Source organism: Chlamydotis macqueenii, chromosome Z (assembly GCF_036417535.1).
Source record: "Chlamydotis macqueenii isolate bChlMac1 chromosome Z, bChlMac1.mat, whole genome shotgun sequence".
Lineage (NCBI taxonomy): Eukaryota > Metazoa > Chordata > Aves > Otidiformes > Otididae > Chlamydotis > Chlamydotis macqueenii.
The window spans coordinates 72452632-72472337 of NC_141593.1; the positions used below are offsets into that span (position 1 = coordinate 72452632).

General features: G+C 40.3%; 1 protein-coding gene across 1 annotated transcript in view; it reads right to left on the reverse strand.

Annotated features, from left to right (window-relative positions):
• The window catches only part of TDRD7 (tudor domain containing 7), a 53931-nt gene that overhangs the window by 16649 nt on the left and 17576 nt on the right, over nt 1-19706 (reverse strand). The window contains exons 5-7 of the mRNA XM_086770285.1: nt 17044-17129; nt 15622-15839; nt 2499-3079 (exon numbers count right to left, since the gene is read on the reverse strand). Of these exons, the coding sequence (XP_086626411.1) occupies nt 2499-3079; nt 15622-15839; nt 17044-17129 (885 nt within the window). The remainder of the gene's footprint in view (nt 1-2498; nt 3080-15621; nt 15840-17043; nt 17130-19706) is intronic.

A 19706-nucleotide genomic window follows, 5' to 3' on the forward strand; every position in this document is an offset into this window, starting at 1 on the left:
ATTTAAATGCAGAACCTAGCGTGTCATCTCTGCCTTCAATCATACTGTTGCAGACATATAGTGAATATCTAGGAGTGATTTTATCACCTCACTTTCATTCTGACTACATCAGATTTCTTACAAAATTGTACCATCTCTAAAAATTGAAATAGCACTAAACCTTCCAGTCTTAATTAGTACTGCAGATGAAAGGTGTCAGCCAAACAACACTTAGCCACATACCAAGAAAGTAAAGAGATACTGCTCTGTCCTCAAGACAGAAAGAGGAATCTTGATTTTATTGATTCTGAAAAAAATCAACATCAATCAATAGGTACTACACAGTTCTTGTGTAGATCAGGAGAAAGTGACTGTTAGTACACGCATGGGAAAGGTGAGTCCATGTACTGTTTCCTTCCTGTACATCGACATGTATATTTTCTTGTCATGGCAAAAAAACTATTCTCTTCAGAACTAGTGTCATCTTGAAGATAAATGACCTTGTCCATGAAGTACCTAGATAACCCTAAGTAGTAATTTCTGTATCTAGCACCAAGAAACCACTAATTATCATCTGGTACCTCCACAAAGCTGCCAAATTCAGAAACTTTAATCTTGTCCAAGAACCATGGTCCAATATTTGGGAACTGTGGCTTTAGAGAAATTTTAACATAATCACTGTCAGCCCCCCACTGTTGTGTAGTAGTTTAATCCACGGTACTTGAAGCATTCTCCCAAATAATCAGTGGCAATATCCTTGAAATAACAGATTAGAAAGCTAAAATTTGTAACTCCACATATACAGCAAGTTATCAACACTGCCAGAAGTAAAAGGTGTACAGTGAGAAGGAAAATTTTTGCAGAGTTAAGTCCCACCTGCATAGCAAGCTAGAAGTAAGAGACAGATAATTTGCTTCTCCTCTTCCCAATACGAAACATGGAATATGCATCGTGTCTAACTGTTTCAGTATCTCTATGTACAGATGATTACATGTCTTAAATTAGTTATCTTTCCTGGCACTATTAATCTTCATCATCTCTCACGTCTTAGACAATTCAAACAGAACCCTCACAGGAATAACCTAAAACATGAAGCTTCTCTTTTCTTTTATGTAGTTCTTCCTGTTGTAATTTCTTTTTTTAAGCGTAGGCTTACTCACAAATTCCAGCTGTGTCTTCTTTACTAAAATGACTGACTCATCCAGCTGGACACAGTACAAATGTTAATGATGGATGAAGAATCTTGCCTTAAATTATGCTTCGTTGTAAGACCCGTATTCAAAATAAGTGTATAAACAATGTGGGAAAAAAGCTTATCTGAGAAAAAGCACAATATAGGAATGGTGCTAACAGCTAAAACAAAAAGTGACAGCATTCTCAATTGAGAATTTCTCTCATAACTCCCAAATATGGGAATTTTCACTACAGATGATCAGCCTTTGAGATTCCTCACTTCAGGAATAAGATACCATGACTGCAGGGAACTAAAACGGTGGACTGACACATAAAGACAGTTCCAGGTTGAGTATTCCAATACGTTACTGATAGCTGGAGAGAAAAAGGATAACTACATTTCAGCCTTAAGGCTAGCGTGTTGAATATTGCCAACTAGGAATGAGGAACAGAGTATTAGTGTCATAGTGAAATGACCTGTATGTAAACTGCACACATACTTACAGCAATCCTAATCAGGACCTCTGACGATGACTGAAACTATCTAATGAAAGCTGAAACTGCAGAAACTAGTGGGAAAAACTAGAGCTGTCAATATAGTATATCACCACATAGTTGCTCAATTCATCCTTTGAAGTGACATATAATTTTTTTTTTTTTTAAGATTAGGCTCTATTTGAAATAATTTTCAAGATGAAATATCCTCTATAAAAAGTGTTTGGGTTTGGGTTTTTTTTTGTTGGGTTTTTTTTTTTTAAGTTTTAGAGAACTTCTAGGATTTGTGTGTTTTATCCCAACAATGAAGAACAGAAAGCTTATCATGGTACTTCCTGAAACAGTACAGTAACCTATACATGAGACACCCACTAGAATCCACTTCTTACACTGTCCTCTAAGGCTGGGCAACCAAACCAAGAAACATTAGTAGCTCATCTGTCTTCAAAAGTGAAAACTGTAGTGTAATCACAACATATTCAAGCCACACTTAGTTAGCAGTAAGTCAGTTACAGAGGTAAAAAATATTTGACTAAGTATTGCAGCAATATCTGAATACTACTATGTGTAATAGTAGGGTTATTTTTAAAAGTCTTGCAACAGCAAGTCAGATCTGCTTTGATTCTTACACAAGCTAATGATAGAACTGATCAACTCAGCAAAGAAAAAGTTTCAGAAAGTTTCCACTTAAGCACACAAACAAAAGGATTCTTAAGTTTCATTATCAAAATAAATAAATTACAAAGTCCTGCAACCTCCGGTTCATCTGTTCTTATGGCAGACCTGCACAATATGATTATGTGGATCTATAAATAAAACAAAAAAAGATAGATTCTGAAGTACAAACTTGCCTAATTAGAACTTCATTAGTGTTTTTCAGTTCTAACACCATGACAGACACAGATCCTTCCGAGGGAACGATTAGAGGAGGAACAGTTATGTTCTCTGGAGACTGGTCCTTGGATTCTTCATACTGTTGTTGAGCTGTGGCCTTCACACCATCGTGCCTCTGGACTTTCTCAGTGACATTCAGGTTTTCATCAATGCTTCTTTGGGGCTTAGCATAGAGGATGGCCTTTCTGGGGACTTCAGATACATAGTCCACTACACACACATCCGAGAGCAACTCTAGATTGTTTAGAATGTCTTCTGGAAATTTTACTTGGTAAGTGTCTTGGTACAATTTCGGAAGTGCATTTGCCCAAAGACCACTGGAATACTTCAACAAGATGTTAACAACTTTCTGCTTGAAGTCACTACTAAGTGATGCAGGTGTGGTCTCCGTATTTGCTTTTAACAAAGGGTCTGCTTTTGAAGAAGTAACATTCTGAGATGCCTTTTCTTGCTCTGTATCGCTTTTTGCTATCGGTGGTATTTTCTTCGCAGGATAAAGCAGCCCATCCATCTGATCACCTCTGTGTACTTTCTCCACCTTGGAAAACAAAAACTAGAGTCAATAATCAGTTGCATCTCAAAGTCTAAATCCTTTTGCCAGTTACATTTTTATACCATGCATTTTATACAGACTTTGAAGTGGACATCCACAGGAAATCAAGCTTGAGGCAGTTATTACAGGCTAGTATTTCTTGTCATGCTTCCTCCTCCATTTTGACGGATAACACACGCATATGACTAGATTAGTACAGGCCAAATATCTAATCTATGCAGCACAACTCAGACTTGCTTCCAAAGAAGTATAGTCTCTCTTTTCTCCTAGAAGGAGCAGAAGATGACAACACACTCCACAAACTTAAGTCTTTGCACATTAACCCCCCTCATCTTCCATACAGGTAAGCATATCTTAAACAAAAGTTTCTGTCCCAGTTTACTGAGGGAAAGGGCATTTGACTGTATGAAGTACATCCTGGTTTTGGCTGGGAGGGAGTTAATTTTCTTCCTAGCATCTGGTGTAGTGCTGTGTTTTGGATTTAGTGTAAGAATCATGTTGATAACACACTGAAGTTTTAGTTGTTGCTGAGCAGTGCTTACACTCAGTCACAGACTTTTCAGCCTCTCGTGTCCTGCCAACGAGAAGGCTGGGGGCACACAAGAAGCTGGGAGGGGGCACAGCCAGGACAGCCAACCCAAACTGGCCAAAGGGATACCCTGTACCATATCATGTCATGCTCAGCATATAGACTGGACGGAGTTGGCCAGGGGGTGTCGGCTGCTGTTAAGGGACAGGTTGGGCATTGGTCGGTTAGCGGTGAGCAACTGTTTTTCATTTGCATTACTTGTCTTTCTTCAGTTTTATCACTCTCTCTTTTTGTTATTTTCCTTTTCATTTAAAATTTTATTTCTGTTATGAAACTATTCTTACCTCAACCCATGAATTTTTCCTTTTTACTTTTCCAATTCTCTCCTCCATCCCACAGAGGGGGGGAGTAAGTGAACAACTATGGTGTTTAGCTGCCTACTAGGTTAAACCATAACAACTTCAGAACCAAGAGGACACCTGTTAGGTAGTGTTGTAAAGGCTATCTGCTGTCATGCTCAGGGAATTATTTTTTCTTTAAGAAGTTCTGAAATTAAGGAAGAAATTTCTGGATCATAAAGATTTCATAATAAATTTGAGTAGGCCCTTTTAAACCATGCCCAGATGTTTTGCCAGTCCGCATGTCTCTGCCCTTTCCTCAGTTCAAAAATAAGCATCTCACGTGGTCTGAAGTCACAACCTTGAAAGTATCATTTGAGAACTGTTGAAACAAACTCACAATAAAATTCCACTCCTAAAGTTCTGCAGTATCAACCTAACCATACCTTAACAGGAATATGTATGTAGAATTGTGATAACAAAAGCTCTTCATGCTTTCAATTGGTCCCAAAGCAAGAACAACTTCTGCAATAAAGAAAGTTATTAAGGTTTATGTAGCTCCACCTTGATGTTCCTTCCTCAGAGGAAACAACTCTCATCAGTTTCGTGGGTCCACACCGCAGTCCTTTCCAGAGGCAGATCGATTAAAAAAAACACTGAGTATTTTAATTACCTGCTAAGACTCAGGGGTAGCATTTACTGTTATGATATTGACGTCCACACCTATTAGAACTTTATAAGAATTTCTTTAGCAAGGTTTAAGTTTTCTGTCTTAGCAATTTACAACAGAAGCATAACGAAGAAGACTAAGTATTATCTTACATACCAAAAATAATACGTCACTCATTATCAAGATAACATGAACAAGACAAGAATATTTAGTTATAATAGATTGAAAAAAATGAAAAAATGGCCACTACTACATCAAGAACCACATATTTTTTTTCCTATATGTACCACTTCACACTCAGCGCAAATTGCCACATGATGATCCAAGTTGAGAGAGTCAGCAAAACCTCCTAAAGGTTACTACACAAGTACACTTCCATACACTTCCTGTGCAGTACACTGTCTGGATGGGTGCAAAAGCAAATTATTCTTGGGAATAGGTCTTGGTCAACTTCTATGAATACTAGCATGTGTGCTATCTAAAACTGACACAAAGGAAATAGTTTTCATAGATACAAAAAAAATATTAATCACATTAGAGAAATCTCAATGCATTCATGGTGGCATGTCTGAATCCTTCTTTATCAGTGAAAAACAAAGTAGTAATAATATTTTCTGCAAGAATAAGACAAGAGAAAGCAGAGAAACCTATCTAACAACCCTCAGCTCCCTGAATTCAGGCTATTGAGTCCACAAGCTTTAAGACTTGGGTCTTTCCAAGTAGGCTCACTAAACCAAAGACATATTCCCTCTTAATTGGTGGTGGGGGAGACATAGTGTCTTACAGACATCCATTTACTAAAGAATATGTCTCTATTATAGGATAAAATAGAAACAAGTTATATAAAGGAATTCAATGTACTGTGGTACATTCACCAAGTTCTTAAACATTTCTGCTAGTCAGCTTGGTAGAAAAGATAACAAAACATGTCTGGCCATGCAACCTAGAAGGACCAGTGATTGATGACAGGAAGAATCTACATTTGTACCCTCTGGTATCAGAAATCCTATTGTCCCTCTTGAACCACAGGCGAAGAAAGGAGCTGGTTAAAAAAACACAAAAAACCCAAAAACTTATCAGTGCCTTACACTGGTAGTACCCCATCTCCACTCTACCTTTCAAAATAGAGTTAAGAAACAAAAGTGTATCAAGTGGCTCAGAGAAAAAAAATCAGGGCACAACACCTTGGTAGGTAATGATATCCTAGATACAGAGGAATGGATAAGGATGTCCCAAGTGTCCACACACAAGACTGAGGAATTTGTTTAAATGACCAGCCAAATAAACTTTTAGCTCCAGAAAATACTCGGCATTATGAGGACAACAATCTGTTTGAGAAGACTGTGTTGGAATGTATGGCAGCTCATCCTGAAAAAAGCTGGATGCAGAAGTCTACCTTTATGCAGCCTCTTAGCTACCTCTTTGTAAATAGCACTGCAACAGAGAGGAGTAAATTCTAGCTGACTGGACTATTAAACCTTACACACTAAAGACTGACAGCAGAATAAAGAGAGAAGATCCTCAGAGACCTTTAAGCCTCTTAACTCTAATAATAGCTCTGAGGTTTTCTAGGCACTGAATCTCTGTTTTGAAGAGACTGTAGATGCTGACTGAGCCAACCACTTAGAGACACAAAAATGCTATTTCACTAAGTTGTTGTAGCTTACTTCAGTATAAGTAAGCTCAGATGGACATCATTAAGCTACTATTTCTTGCATAGAAGTTAATGTTCAAGATGCAACAGACTCCTCCAGACAGTGCTATGGGCAAGACACCTCCAAGGACGCACAACACTACAGAAATTTTTAATTAAAAGCAGACAGCTTCTCTTGTGAGCAACACTTCAAACCAGCCACTCTTTCTTTATCACAAATATCTCAACTTGTTTTTCAGTTCAGTTTATAGATTTGCCTGCAAGGTACTTCCCATTAGTATGGCTGGCATGCCTGCTTTGCAAGCACGAAATGCCTGCTGTCACCTCTCCATTAGAGAGCATAAAGCAGAGTCAACAGCTGTCAGAATGTATTATCAGGGCAACAGAGACTGAAGTCATTCTGCACATAAGAAAAACATGTTCTGCACCTGAGTAATAGAGGAAGCTCTTAAAATCCGGAGCCTAAAATAATAAAGCTTCAAACAAAAAAATACTCCCAAGGTAAATACTGACACTGCAACTGAGTAAGTCAAGTGGTGAAAATTAACTCCATCCTAGCTGGAACCAGGACAAACGTACCTTAGACAAATGTTTCAGTGTGAAGGCAGCTCTCATGTACCTGATTTTCCTCAACAGTACATGAAGTTCAACTCCTAGCAAGCTGGAGCTCAAAGCCGTGCGGAAGGTATTGCTGGCCCTGATCAGCAGGACCTTGCATCCATACATTCAGCTGACAGCATCTTTTCTCTGTCAGAGGTGGTCACTACAACTCCCGGTCCGACTGTTTTGCCAGTCATTCTACAGTACAGCTCTCCCCAGGCAATGGTGAGATGCTACTTCAACATTAACACTCCATTCCTCCCCATTCTTCCAAGTAGCTGCTTCTGAAAGCAACAGAGTTTAAGCTACCAAGCTGTTGAATATGCATTTAAAGTTACCAGTTCTGGGGGAAAAAAACCAAAAACAAACAACAGACTTATGCAATGTTCTTGAAAGGCTGAAGATCCCCATTGCACAGGGTGGCATCAGACACACTAAAGAGCTTTTCCTTCGAGGCTCTAGAAGCCCCTTACATCATCCAGTTACGGCTTATCCTTGGGATCCACTCCAGCTTTTACAGCTTCTAGTCCAGTATGAAATCACTTGTTTTGGACGGGAAGCTACAATACCTAATTTCTTACCCTAAATGCCAAAAGGACACATTAGAAGGCTTGTCTTCAGCCAAACCTCATGTCAACTGGGAAGCTAGAACAGGATAGGAACAGGACCGGAATACGTAGCTCACAAAGGTTGTAGAGTGTTCATTGTTAAAATATAACCGGATACAGCCCTGCGCAAACTGTTCATGGTGACCCTGCTTGAGACGGGGGGTTCCATTACATAATTTCAAGAGGTCCCTTCCAACCTCAGTGATTCCACAATTCTGTGAAATGTTTACACAATGTTAGACGAACTGACTCAGTTCTTCTGAATTTCAATTCAATTCAACTGAAGTTCAGTTACCAGGATGAAAGAAATGACTTCAACAATCACAGGCTTCTTAGAATACTAGAGAAGGCAAAATAATTTTGGAAGTTTTTGATTTAATAGTCTTTTAAGTCACTAATCCTGACAGGTATGTTAGTTTCTGTAAGAGGGCCCAGAAAAGATCGGTTACGATAATCAGACTGGCAATGACATCAATAAATTTTGGTGGATTCTTCATGGAGAATACAGAAGATACTTTCAGATACATTTCAACTGAAATTAAAATTTTCACATGCTACAATGACTCTAGAACCCTTCTATTTCTGATAGCCATTACTTCTGTACTTAATTGAAATGTTAAAATACAAGTCATACTGGGTATATTTTTGTATTTTCTTCTGTTGTTAGACTAAAGGATCCTCATTGACAAGATATTCCTTGTTCAGGTTCAGCTAGTGCTCAGCGCTGGGATGGTAAGCTCTGCAAAGTTCTGCCCATCCTCCTTGCCCTCCCAGTCCATCAACTGTGAAGGTAATTATTCCCTACAGTTCTTCATGCTTTTGCGGCACTGACTTCTGAAAACACACTTCTGAAACTCTGTGATGCAATAAGCCAGCTAGGCCAATGTAAGAACTACATATTGTTGAGGGCTGCCCTTATTCCTCACATCCTTATGCCAGCAGTAAGGACCAGCAGACACCTTTGTCAGCAGTTCTTTTCGGCTGCACTGATTTTCACCTCATAATGCACTGAAGTTTTCCTAAGGGGTCAAAGAAGTGCAAGACTTGACACACAAGGTGTTGCAAGGGTATGTGAAGCAGGAACAAGGAAAGATGCTGTCAAATGGAGTTTTACTTCATTTATTGGCTCATCATGTTGTCTAACCACTCATCAGTAAGACTGAGCTTCAGGAACATGGAGATACAGCCTGTTCTAGCACTGTGTTTGGACAGCAAAGATATTCTGGATCTTGTGGCTCATTTCCACACATACTATGACACCATTTTCTCAGTGAGGCTGATACCGACTGTATTTTGCCCTGTGCTGTACTATATCCAACACACCTAGTTACATTTTAGGCAGAACACGTCTTCTGTTCACTGAACTGCACTCTAAATGGCTAGTGGCTCTGTGCCTGGTACTGAGATACCCACTAAAGCAAGCTGTCAGACCAAGCACAGATTTCTTCAACGAGCACAGCAAAAAAAAAAAAAAAGCTATCGTAATGCCAGGGATCATCTGTAGGAGACAGTTCGTAGGGTTTGTGTAAAGCTGTGCAAGCTTTCATTCATAGATACTACCAGCCATGACAGCCTGCTCCATCGTTTCCTCCATGTACAAAGTACCTTCCAGCTTGTAAGAACACACTATTTATTATGTATCATTAGGGTGGAATTTTTTATTCTCTGTCCCAATTTTATCTGGGATGAAGTTAATTTTCTTCCTAGTAGCTGTTGCATTTTGGATTTAGTATGTTATTTGGTATGCGAAGAATGTTGATAATACACTGATGTTACTAGTTGTTGCTAAGAGATTAGGGACTTTTTGCAGCTTCCCAGGAAGAAACTGTGAAGGATATAGCCAGTACAGTTGACCCAGACTGGCCAAAGGAAGCATTCCATACCATACACATCATGCTCAGCATGTTAAGTGGGGGTTGGCTACTGGGCAGAATTACAGAAATCAGTGTTCCAAGATCACTCCTGGGGTTGTTCTGAGAGTGTTCTCGGTTCCACTCCATGATCCCTGCTTGGGATGGGCTATCAGTCATGGGGTGGTGAGAAATTGTGCATAGTTTGTTTTGTATATTCTATTATTATTATTACTATTAATACTATATATTATTATTAACATTATCAGTAATATATTATATAATATCTTCCTTTGGTGTCCTAGTTAACTGTTTTTATCTTAACCTATGAGTTTTCCTTTCTTTCCGATTCTTCTCCCCATCCCACCGCAGGGGCAGAAAGCAAGTGGCTGTGTGGTTCTTAGTTGTTGGCTATGGTTAAACCACAACATTCTTTCAAGTCCATTTCTCAGTTTGGAATGATGACTTTTGCTTCATACAGCCTAAACGTTGTATAGAAATTCCTTTCTTGAGAGTAAAAACCTGACAGAATCAAAGTTGCTCCCAGTTGCTATGGCAATCCTCCTCTTCTCTTTTTAATTCACTCTGAACACTACAGTAAAAGCTCAGCTGCCAGATGTAGTAGCATGCAGTACCCAGTTCGTTAAGGGAGGGTTTACTGTCCAGTAACAGAGATTCAGAAAACAGCTCTAATCCTGTTTCTGTAGTCTGTTTATTAGCTGATGCTGCCATCTTCCTGAGCCTTTAGTTTTCACTTTCTGCAAATAGTCACATCTTTTATAAAATGTAAAAGATGTGGAATATTCTGAGAACTAGATGCTGTTAAAAAAAATAAACAGAATATCCTACCTGTCAACTAGGTAGCATAGAGAGTCTCATTCTTGTCTAAAAATACCTTATATCTTTCTATTTGTAATGACAAACCTCAACTTGTATTGACTACTTAAAAAAAAAAACAAACAAACAAACAAAACCAAAACCAAAAACCAACCACAAACGCCCAAAACCCACCAAACAAAAAACATGCCAACTTTCCCCTTTTCTCTAATTTTTTTCCAGTTATATATCTTCAAGAAGATAGCCAGCCTTTGGGATCTGCCCAGCATCATCCCAGACAATGAAGTGAAGAGATGAAGCAAAGAACTTTGCTGTGTAAAACCTCCTCCTCAGAGCAAATAGCTAGGCAAATGTTCTCCAGTCTGAGGAGCATTTTCACACAGTATCAGCCCATACATTACCAACGTGCTTAAGTGCACTAAAAAATATGCTCAGGTATTACATATTCTTTAGTCATATACTTATTAAAAAGCAGAAAGACAACTGACTGAGGAATGGTAGATTACTGGAGATGAAACTGGCCTCTGATGACAACAGATTAATGGTTAAACTGATAGGTAGCCAGAACCAGCAGGACGTTCAAAGAAGACATCTTAATTCTAGAATTATTGAAAAGCAAGTGTATCTTTTCTAGCACAATTGGAATGTCCAAATTCAGAATGATAGTTATTTTCCTACCAACTCCTTAAGACACCAGATAGAAAGACTAAGGCAGCCACTTCTACAAGAAAACTCTAGAAGCAAGTCTAAAAGCATGCACCATTTCTTTCTGCCAAGTAAAAGTGGCTGCCTACTATTCACTCTTTCTTCTCTCCTAACTGCAAGAATGAATTTGGGAAGACAAGTGGAGAAAAAGATGATAGATGACAGCTTCCCCTGACAAACAACAATTAGGACTGACAAGTTTTATCATCTTAGGTTGAAGTATGAGCACAAAAAAAAAAGGCCATTACTAGAAAGAAGTCAGCCTAAGCCTGGCTGGAAAGGATCAGCTGTGGAATAATAACATACAGGCAGGTTGAATCAGCACATTAGAAGAGCTGTACCAGGTCAGAACAAAGATATTCGTATAGCCTGACATCCTCTTTGACAACAGCAGGTGCTTATGAAAAAGCATAGGAGATAGAGGATTAATGTAGTGATACCTTTCTCCCATTTTGGATACTCCATAGTTCGGGCACTATTAGGATGACAGAGTTTCTTTGAAATGAAGTGGATTTAGACTAGATATAAGGAAGAAATTTTTACAATGAGGGTGGTGAAACACTGGCACAGGTTGCCCAGAGAGGTGGTGGATGCCCCGTCCCTGGAAACATTCAAGGCCAGGTTGGATGGGGCTCTGAGCAACCTGATCTGGTTGGAGATGTCCCTGCTCCTTGCAGGGCGATTGGACTGGATGGGCTCTAAAGGTCCCTGCCAACTCAAACAATTCTGTGATTCTATGACTCAGGCCAGGGATCGTCCATTCATCAGTGAATGTATTCTGTTACCCTTCTAAATCACCCTTTCACTCTGCTTGATCTCTCAGTGAGTTTTCGTTTGTGTGTTTTCTGGGTGGAGATGGGAGGAGCACATCTGGTTTTGACATGTGCTTATACAACACATTTTCCCATCGGAAGAGTGTTTTTTATTTTGTTCTCTATTAATGAGAATAGAGACTGGACTATCATTTCAGGGAACTTTGCTGCCTCTCTGGAGCCTTAGTTAGAGATGTCCCCAGGATCGAATAGCTTAGCACAGCTTTTGGACTATTATCCACTCCTGCTCTTTCATGCGGGTACTAATGATGTTGCAACAAGTCTAAGGTTTATCAAAAGAGATTTCAGTGCCCTGGGAAGAATGCTAAAAAATTCAGGAACACAGGTAGTATTTTCCTCAATCCTCCCAGTAATCACTTATCACTTGCATTTTTTCCTACTAAGCCAGCATTCTCATGAAGTTGTTATAAATGCCAAGATCTCTTTTTCCCAAGCTTAACAGTCCACATAGTAAAAAACCAGTTTTTAATGTAATGTCAGGGATGTTCCTATCCATTGCTGTCTCAGTTGCAATTTTACGGGCCAGCAACCTAGTCTGAAATTAATTCCACAGTACAGAACTAGTTCCATACTTCTTCAGAAATCCCTGGTCTTTATAACCCTGAACAACTCTGTATTATTAGCCAGCTCAATTTTGTATTTGTACCCTTTACCAGCTCATCTATTTAAAACCTGACCAGCATGTGCCCAAGACCCCCACTGTGGAAACACACCATGCTTCCTGCCTTTCAACATTTCGACTTGGCTAACTTTCTAATCTTTTAATCAATCCATGACCTTACCTAATGTCCTAGAATTGCCTAATTCTCTAAAAGCTTTTGGAAAAAGAACTCTGGAAATCCAGGTAAATATTTCAGCAAAGACTTAGGAATTTAGTCATCTCTTCAGTTGCCATATCTGAATCACCATCTCATGAATTACTCACAAGTTCAACCAATTAAGGAAAGCTGAGCATGTGCAAGGAAAGTCTTTTAAACATACATACCACTCAGTAAAGGAGTTTATAATTAGACTGCAAAGGGAACCACAAGACACGCAGCCAGTACCAAAAGTAAATTTGTTACTTGTTTGTTTACAAGTCTGCATCCCTTTCACACTCTCATACCTCAGCTGTAATGTTCTCTCTCCCTCAGGGATTCAGCTGCCTGCATCCCAAGTATTCAAGGCTGAGCCTAAACACAGCAGAGCTACATAACTTTGGCTCAGAATTCTACCAAAAATTACTGCTTTGTAAGAAAAACTTCTTGTGAGAAAAATCTGTAGAAAGATAAGAAATGAGACGGGTAAGATGGCTAAAACGGGGATCACTAACTGCTCAAAGATGCAGGAAAAAGTAATTCATCAAAGGGAAAGGTATAAGATTCTGATAGAAAAAAAAAAAACGAAGGTGGGAGGGTCACCACCAGTTACAGTTTTTTCAAAGCATTAGTCTTGTTGGAGATGGAAGCAGACAATTCAGCAACACCGTGGATGTGACTGACAGAGCTGTTGAAGCAGACTCTTCACCTGACTGAAGTCTGTCTGGACAGCAAAGACTGTTTGGGTATTATATAAGCGTGGTGAGCGTATTTATTTTTGGTCCAACTGCTCTTTAAGGCTTGGCTATAACCTGTGAATGCTAGCCACTACATAGTTACTTTGTACTTTTGCATTTACCTGTGCAAAATACGTTGCTACAAGCAAGACGCTCAAGCAAGCTAGTTTCAAGAAGGGAGGTAACAGACCAACAGAGAACAACGTCAGCCTCAATGCTTTGTAGTAGGTCCTCTTGCCTGAAAGTTGAAGACCAAAAACAAGATCATCAAGCTGCAACTTACAGTGGTTTTTGGAGACTTCAGTTCACTAGACAGGAAAAGTTTCTATTACTGGTGGTTGTAGCCTAAACACACAAATGATCATTTCCCAGGAGTAAAGAATGAAATTCCTTCCTTTCAGAGAAAAGCTTAGGGATGTGAGTTGTTCAGAAGTTACACTGTCCCCAGCAGAGTCCTCAAATGATGAGCTTGAAAATGCTGAAAACGTATTACAAGGTTTATTGCCTACTAATTTGTAACTAAGCTACTACTGATTGCTATGCATTCAATAAGAGTATGTGTTGTCCCTTTAAGAAGGTATGCCAGGCATTTTTTCTGTTCTTCTGAGGCTGGCAGATACTCCCAGTGTAAGTACCCAGCAAGGCAGAAATAATTCAGAAATTAGTCATGGAAGCATCTTTACTGATACTGAAGAGTACAGTTTGCCCTCCGGCATTTCAAAGGATCTCCAGAGCTGTATACCTGCAAGCAACCTTGCTTGAACCAGGAATAAACACTGATTATAAAGAAGAGGTGTATGGTAGCCTTCATATGAGAAGGCCTGGGTCCCACTTCAAACTTCTCCATGCCAGAGCCATGACAATGGTTTACGTAAGTCCGTAAACTGAGATGGCCTTTACAAGCTCATTAACAGTTCTATACAATAAGACAGACTGTGCCAAGACAAGTTGGTAGTTCTGACAGCTTTTGTACTGTGCCTGCTGTATTACAATGTTTCCACAGATTTAATGACTGCTTATTTACATTAAAATGACTTCATTTGCTTGCTGGAAAGAAGAGATACACCCAACAGGTAACAAGCAAATGGACAATGAAAACAGATCAAAAGATCCTGGATGAACAGTAACCTTTCATCTGGAACAGCAGCTAAGAATAAGACTAAAATCTGCTGCATGACTCAAAACATAACAGCTTGCTCTATGGATAACACAGGAACCGATCATCAGCCATCAAAACAAACTGCTGCTCTCTGCATACGTCTGTAGTAGGATGTCACCAATGCATTTTATATATGTGTTAGAATACCATATACAAATGCAAGTGTTGATATTCCTGAAGAGCAAGTATTTAATATCAATGAAGCTTTTTTTTTTTTTTGGTATTTAAAGTTATTACACAAGAAAATACTTAGGAGTAGGTACATAAAAAGTCACTTCAAGCAGACAGATATTCTCATTACTTCAATACCCTTCTGGTGCCACAGTCTGACAGATGTTGATGAAGTTGAAAGTGTTCATTGATATGACTGGGCTGTAAAACTAAAGCTAAACAAAGCCTTGATGCAACATTGCATTATACTCTTAATGAGCCATGGCTACAGAAGCAGAGGTAAAAGCCAGTTGAAGGCCCTTAACCTAGTGGTGATGGCAACTCACCTGGCAGACCTGTAGGTGGAGGCTCAGCCTGATATAAGTTGCTAACAGGAAGGACAAGGACGCCTGTAACATATGTCAGTGGTGGGGGGGGAGTGGGCTGGAAGGGGCTGAGCTGTAATCTCTCTCCCCAACATTATTACACTTCACTTTCATCTATTACTGCACCATATGCCTAACTTACACAGCAAAATTCTGTAATGACTTAAGATGTGAGAAAGACCTGTGGAAAAGTCTATAGAAGGATAATAACTACAGACAGACCTAAGACTGTTCACACAGGATTTGCTGGTAGCTTATAGATTTAAGAGGAGCTAAACTCACCAACAAGGAAAAGCATAAAATGCAATGGGGGGAGGAAAAAAAAAAACATGCCATGGAGAGCAAATGTCATCAGCAGCTGTTGGGTTGTCAGTGCTGGAGTCAGTTAAAGGTGGCAACTCAGCAACCTGGAGCAGTTTCTCCAGGACCTTTCTTTGCCAAAACAGTGCTGGTCAAGCCAACAGTGATTTTTTGGGTGTTGTTTCGAACGCATTGTTACAATTTGACGGGGTTTCTTCTTTCTTTTAATTTTTTCTTTTTCTTCTTTTTTTTTTTCTCACTGCTACAGATCCTGACAGGAAATGCAGGACTACATAAAATAACATTTGACAAATGAACACTCAGAAATCTGTAGGGTACTAGTATCTTCCTCAAAAATAACATTCAATACTTACTGTGCACACATCGGGCCAGTTCTCAAGCTGACGGAGCACTGCTGTGCTAAGCTCCTCCCAGTACATTTCCCGGTAGATCTGTGGCATCTTTGACACCCACACACCACTGCTGCACTTGCTCAGAATCTCCTTAATGCGACTTTGAACTTCATTGACATGAGCAGCAGAAGGGCCGGAGGGAACAGAATGTGTCTCCGCAATGGATGTATTCAAGTTATCTGATAAACAAAAATAAAATCTTAAAGTAAACACAGCTTTATCATCAGACAGACAGATGATTACCTATTTACTTAAAAATTAAATATGGGAGCTGCCAGCATAACACCAACTCTAAGATGTGTCTCTCCTGCCTAACATGGCTGTTTCAGTCACTTTCTATTGGAAAGAGTCATGAATACCTCAGATATTCAATAATTGACCTGAAGCTGAATTTTTCAATCACTGTAGTTACTTCCATAAGAAGTTGCTAAATGTTTCTTCTGAAGGGATCCTAGAAGGGGTTGCTGAGCCCTCAGCCACGCTGTCGCTGAGAGGCTGCACTGAGGCAGTGTCCCAGAAGAGACACAAAATAATTTATTTACGAGTACAAACGCAACAACAGAGAAACAGCAAAACACCTAAGGATGTTCTGAATTCAGCAGATGTACAAAACAGACCAATGATTTGCCTTTCCTTCTAAGATATGTCCTGAGGAAAAGTCTGAACCCAGCAATCAGCCTTTCTATGCCACCGCATCCAACGAAGCCCTCCTGCAGAGCAGGGAAAGAGGCAATAACTGTACAGCTACTTTGGACAGCTTCATACATTCTGTGAAAGAGCAAGGCAGTCATTATCCCAGTGGGATGTTCACATTATCAGCTTGCCTGCTCCCTCATCTCTACTCTTGTCCTCCCTTTGGAGAGGTGTATTTGCTACCATGGACTTGAAGCTTCACAAATCATCATGACAGGTCTCAAAGAAACAAACCATTATTTGACAAGCCCATCAGCTGCACAACTGCTGGGAGCCAGGCACACAGAAAGGTATTTTCTGGACAGCTAGGTTAGTGTGCTGTTTACTCCTGAAAGCCAGGATTTCACTCTCCTATATGAGATCACTATCCTGGCAGTGAAGTTAAGCTTACTTCTCCTGTTTCCAAGCAACTCACGCTAGCTTTGTGGTTGGCTTTGACACTTTCTACACAAGAACTTTCCTAGAAGGCAGACAGGCAGACAAGAACACACACACATTTCCCCAGCACCACGAAATCAGAATGAGAAGGTTCACTCACAGAATATGGTTTCTCACTCAAATCTATCTCCATTCAAAACAAGTACTAAGATGGATTTTTCTTAATATGACATTTTTTCTTGATGTTTTCTTGATGTTCTCAACTCTTAATGTTGAGTAGTTGACACAAATTTTCTTAATGAGCACACATACCATTTGAATCTGTGGAAGAGCTTCTGGACAGGTGAACTTGCAACTCCTTTTGGAACCGTGGTGGGACAGTTAGTCTCTTCTCGGACCTAAAATTGAAAAGAAAATTGTTTTAAATCATTCTCTTGGCTCTAAATCACATTCAATTTGCTTACAAGCCCTATACATAAAATAAAATGTATTTCACATACTTCTAGCAGGCCCCTTGCACAAGATTAGTACTCAAAATGTCCTGGCTTGGAAGATAACCTGATCACTAGTAACAGGTGGCTTCGAGTTTTTTCTTATTATCCCGATTATTGTGAGAAACAAAATGCACAGTAAAAAGACATTGGCAAAAGGAAAGCAATTAGGCCTAAAACAGTTGACTATCTTACGTTTTAGAAATTCAGTCTCACTATTTGGTCTTTTATCTGGATGACGTCTCAGTCTTGCTCTTGAACACGATTATGTTTACCTTCTTGGTAGCCACGTTAGAGTCTCCTGAAAGTACCTGGCTTCAGTAGCCAGGGGAACACCTAAAACTACACAAGAACTCAAGGTTCCTGGACACTACCCTGTTTAACAGAGTCCTGCTACCCTGTTTAACAGAGTCCTCTCTAAAGTGCTCTCCCACAGAAAAAATACAAACATCATGCTTGCAGGTACTCTTCTGAGGTCTCTCAGAGAGCAGCAGCTTATACTGGGAGCACATGCAGCACAATGAGTTCTTGTCAGTGAAGAAGTCACAGCAGTGTGTGGCTCACTGAGACCGTTTTGCAAACAATCAGCTGTGGAATAATTATGTACACTGCAAGTAAAAGGGAACAACAGTTGGACAAAAGTTTGAAGATCAGGACCAAGCATCTCCCAAAGACATATACCCAAGGAAGAACTGCAGTGGAGAAGTCAGGGTGGCAAATGCACCAAAACAGCTCTTCGTAGAACCCTGGCAGGTTGCTGCGAACACCAGGTATCTCCAAAACACAGCAGCCACCACACATGCATTGAGCAGGCTCTTCAGATGATCTCTGCCTAAGGGGCCCGTATGGAGACTGGCCTCCTCGAGTTCAGGGACAACTCTGGAGGAAACCACAAACTTCACCAGCCACAGAAACACCAAGAGACACTTTCCCAGCTTCACTTGGGCTCTCAGGAGGTAGGATAGGGGTCAAGTACGATCCTGAGGCTAGCAGCAACAGGCAGTCGAGATCAGCACAGTATTAAGTTAGCTCTACATGCCTTCACATTGAACTTTAATCAGAGCAAATGCACAAATCAGAAAGAGGCCTCCCACATTCACACCCCTTCTAAGCAACTTCTTACAAGATTTAACACTAACTTTTTGGCTGTCCCCATATGATGAAACTACTGCTACTCCATCAGCTACAGGGTGTCACTCCTACCAGAAATAATATTTCTGTTTTGGGTCACATCCCACAGCATCAGCAGTGAGGACAGCCACTGCCCAGCACAGCATTTTCCAAAGCAGGAAAGGCATGCCCAGAAGTGCTGAGTAGCAGATCAACTACAAGGACATTTGTGAAATACAAGTGGGACAAGATTGAAAATGTACAAAGGTCAAGTGACCCACACAAAACCCAAACACACATTCACAACTTGCACTTGGTGGGTATCTGAAAAGACTCCTCCAACACTCCACCTGCATCACAAGAAAACCTTCTACCTTCTGGGGACAGCTCAGATCCCCACAGAAAGCAGCAGCACAGTGTCTTCTTAGAAGGAGTGCTGTGAGTGGCCATGCAGACCCTACCAGAAACCCGTGATCCTACCTCTCTATAAACTTATTTACCAGTATGGACAACTCCAAGCTGGACAGATAGTCAAGGCAAAAAATCCCCTTAAGGGAAGCAGACTCAACTGCTTCCAGTTGAGAGAACTACCACTGCTAGGCAGCAAGCAGAACAATCCCATGAGCTAGCCACATAGGTAATGGCAATTGTCCTACTATTGCTGCCTCCCCTAGCTGTGTTCTAGTCCTCAGTGCCACACACCATTGCTACCATCTTAAGCAATACATCAGGTGACATGGATGACACTAATACAGCATAAGCCAGCAGCAACTGCAGCAAGTGAGGAAGAGGGCGGATGCTCCCCTCTCGAGCCAAACCATTTGGAACACCTTCGAAAGGAACTTGGAACACAGAACTGATAATTCCCTCATGTTGCATGTGAAACCAAATGGATTTGGGATCTTCTCAGTATTAAAAGACGTCATGATATCTTCCTGTGCTTCCTGCTGTGGTTCAACAGCTTCCCATAGAACAAAGTGGTGCTAACATCAGCTTTGAGTCCAGTTATCACCAGTTTTGAGCCCTGCAGTCAGATAAGGATCCTGTGATGCGCTGCTTGCTCACACAGAACACGGTGGCCTTCTCTCTCCAAAAATGGCATGGAACACAGTCAGACAGCGGCAGGACCAACACACTTCTCCCCAGCATGCAGCAATGGACAACTCAATGGCCTGTAAGGCCTCATGTTCCTCATCTGCTAAAAAATGCTTCCAGCAAGAAGCCTCCTAGCCACATGTCCTGGTTTTGGCTGGGATGGAGCTAATTTTCTTTGCAGTAGCTGTTGTGACAGTATGTGATCTGGTATGTAAAGAGGATTGATAATACACTGATGTTCTTAGTTGTTACTGAAAAATCAAGGACTTTTTCCAGCTT